Here is a 1569-nt window from a genome sequence, read left to right as displayed (position 1 = left end):
CAGCAAGAGAGACGGTGCCAGCAAGTGACAGCGCGTCCTCCTCAGCCTTGGGAGCAGCCGAGCGTGTGAGATGCCGAAGCAGGGACCAACGGCAGCCACACGCGAAGGGAGTTGGGGTATCCTGGGGCTGCTGCACGCTCCTGGCCTGAACCCTGTGAGGGTTCTGTCCCCAGGGAGGGGCACAGCTGAGTCACAGGAACAGGGACTGCACTGGGTACTCTCCAGCGCAGCGTCTAGCTCTGGCCTCACTTCAGGGCCCGGGGGTCTCACCTGGCAATGCCACACCACATCCCTCTTGCTCCAGACAACCAAAGCCTCATCCCAGTTCCCCCACACCATGGCAGCAGCACCCCGTCAGTGACTGTCCCCCCTGCCGAGCCCACTCACCCGTTGTCGGAACAGGGACTGCACTGGGTACTCTCCAGCGCAGCGTCTAGCTCTGGCCTCACTTCAGGGCCCGGGGGTCTCACCTGGCAATGCCACACCACATCCCTCTTGCTCCAGACAACCAAAGCCTCATCCCAGTTCCCCCACACCATGGCAGCAGCACCCCGTCAGTGACTGTCCCCCCTGCCGAGCCCACTCACCCGTTGTCAGAGGTGAAGAACACCAAGGTGGTGTTTTCAAGGCCGTTCTCCTGCAGCGCCTGCAGCAGCTGCCCCACCGAGGCATCGAACTCCAGGAGCGCGTCCCCAAACGGCCCGCGCTGCGACCACCCTGCGTACGCCTGGCTGGCAAACTGGGGGTAGTGCGTGTGCTGGAGGGAGAACAGAGGAGACTGTTACGCCAGTGGCCCCAGAGCACGCCTGGCTCCCGGTTCATCCAGGGACAGCCAGCGCCCCAGCTCAGACATGGAGATAGGTGACAACACCCACGAGATGAGAGGACGCTTGTCAGAAGCATCTCTCAGAAACGGCACAAAGGAGCTGAGCCCCAGGAGAGGACAAGGAGCCCCAGACAGGGAAGTTTTCCCGGGTGGAATCCTGGCCCAGCAAAGCTCCGGAAAGCAGCAGCCCAAGAGCATGACCAGAACGGTGCTGCCACGAGACCGGGTGTGGGACAGCAGCCCCGGGTCACAGGGGCAGGTACTGACCACTCAAGCACAGGATCGGGGCTGCAGGAGCTGAGGTGCTTCCCTGCTCTGCTCCCTTCCCCCCCCTTGGCCTCAAGCAGCCCCGCCCCGGCTCCTACATGGGAGGCATAGTAGAGCAGGAAGGGGACGCCTCGTCGGGCACAGTCAGCGATGAAGTCCCGGGAGAACTTGTTGTAGAGTGGCACCAGGTCAGGGAAGGAGACTGGCTGCTGAACGATGCTCTGGTTCCAGAGCAGCGGGACTGGCACCACGCCTTGGTCACACATCCCAAAGCACTTGGTGTCAGGTGGGAAGCACGTGAGATTCTGGCAGGGGCCCTGGAGAGAGCAAAGAACACTTTGTCTTTTGCCTGTGTTGCAGGACAGGGAGGGGAGCAAAAGGTCTCACAGTGGGCCACCACCAGGTCCCACAGGCACCCTCTGGGCGCTCCCAGAGGAGCAGGGGTCTGTGCCCACCCTGCAGCTGTCCAAGGACCA

General features: G+C 62.9%; 1 protein-coding gene across 1 annotated transcript in view; it reads right to left on the bottom strand.

The window, feature by feature from the left end:
• Nucleotides 1-587: 587 nt before the first annotated feature.
• The window catches only part of ARSA (arylsulfatase A), a gene marked incomplete at both ends in the record, with an annotated part of 1704 nt that continues 722 nt past the window's right edge, over nucleotides 588-1569 (bottom strand). The window contains 2 exons of the mRNA XM_010139000.1: nucleotides 588-757; nucleotides 1192-1410. Coding sequence (XP_010137302.1) covers nucleotides 588-757; nucleotides 1192-1410 — 389 coding nt within the window. The remainder of the gene's footprint in view (nucleotides 758-1191; nucleotides 1411-1569) is intronic.

This window comes from Buceros rhinoceros, unplaced genomic scaffold, assembly GCF_000710305.1.
Source record: "Buceros rhinoceros silvestris isolate BGI_N320 unplaced genomic scaffold, ASM71030v1 scaffold21726, whole genome shotgun sequence".
Classification (NCBI taxonomy): domain Eukaryota; kingdom Metazoa; phylum Chordata; class Aves; order Bucerotiformes; family Bucerotidae; genus Buceros; species Buceros rhinoceros.
The sequence above is the reverse complement of the archived record's forward strand: the minus strand, read 5'-3'. Positions and strand labels throughout refer to the sequence as shown.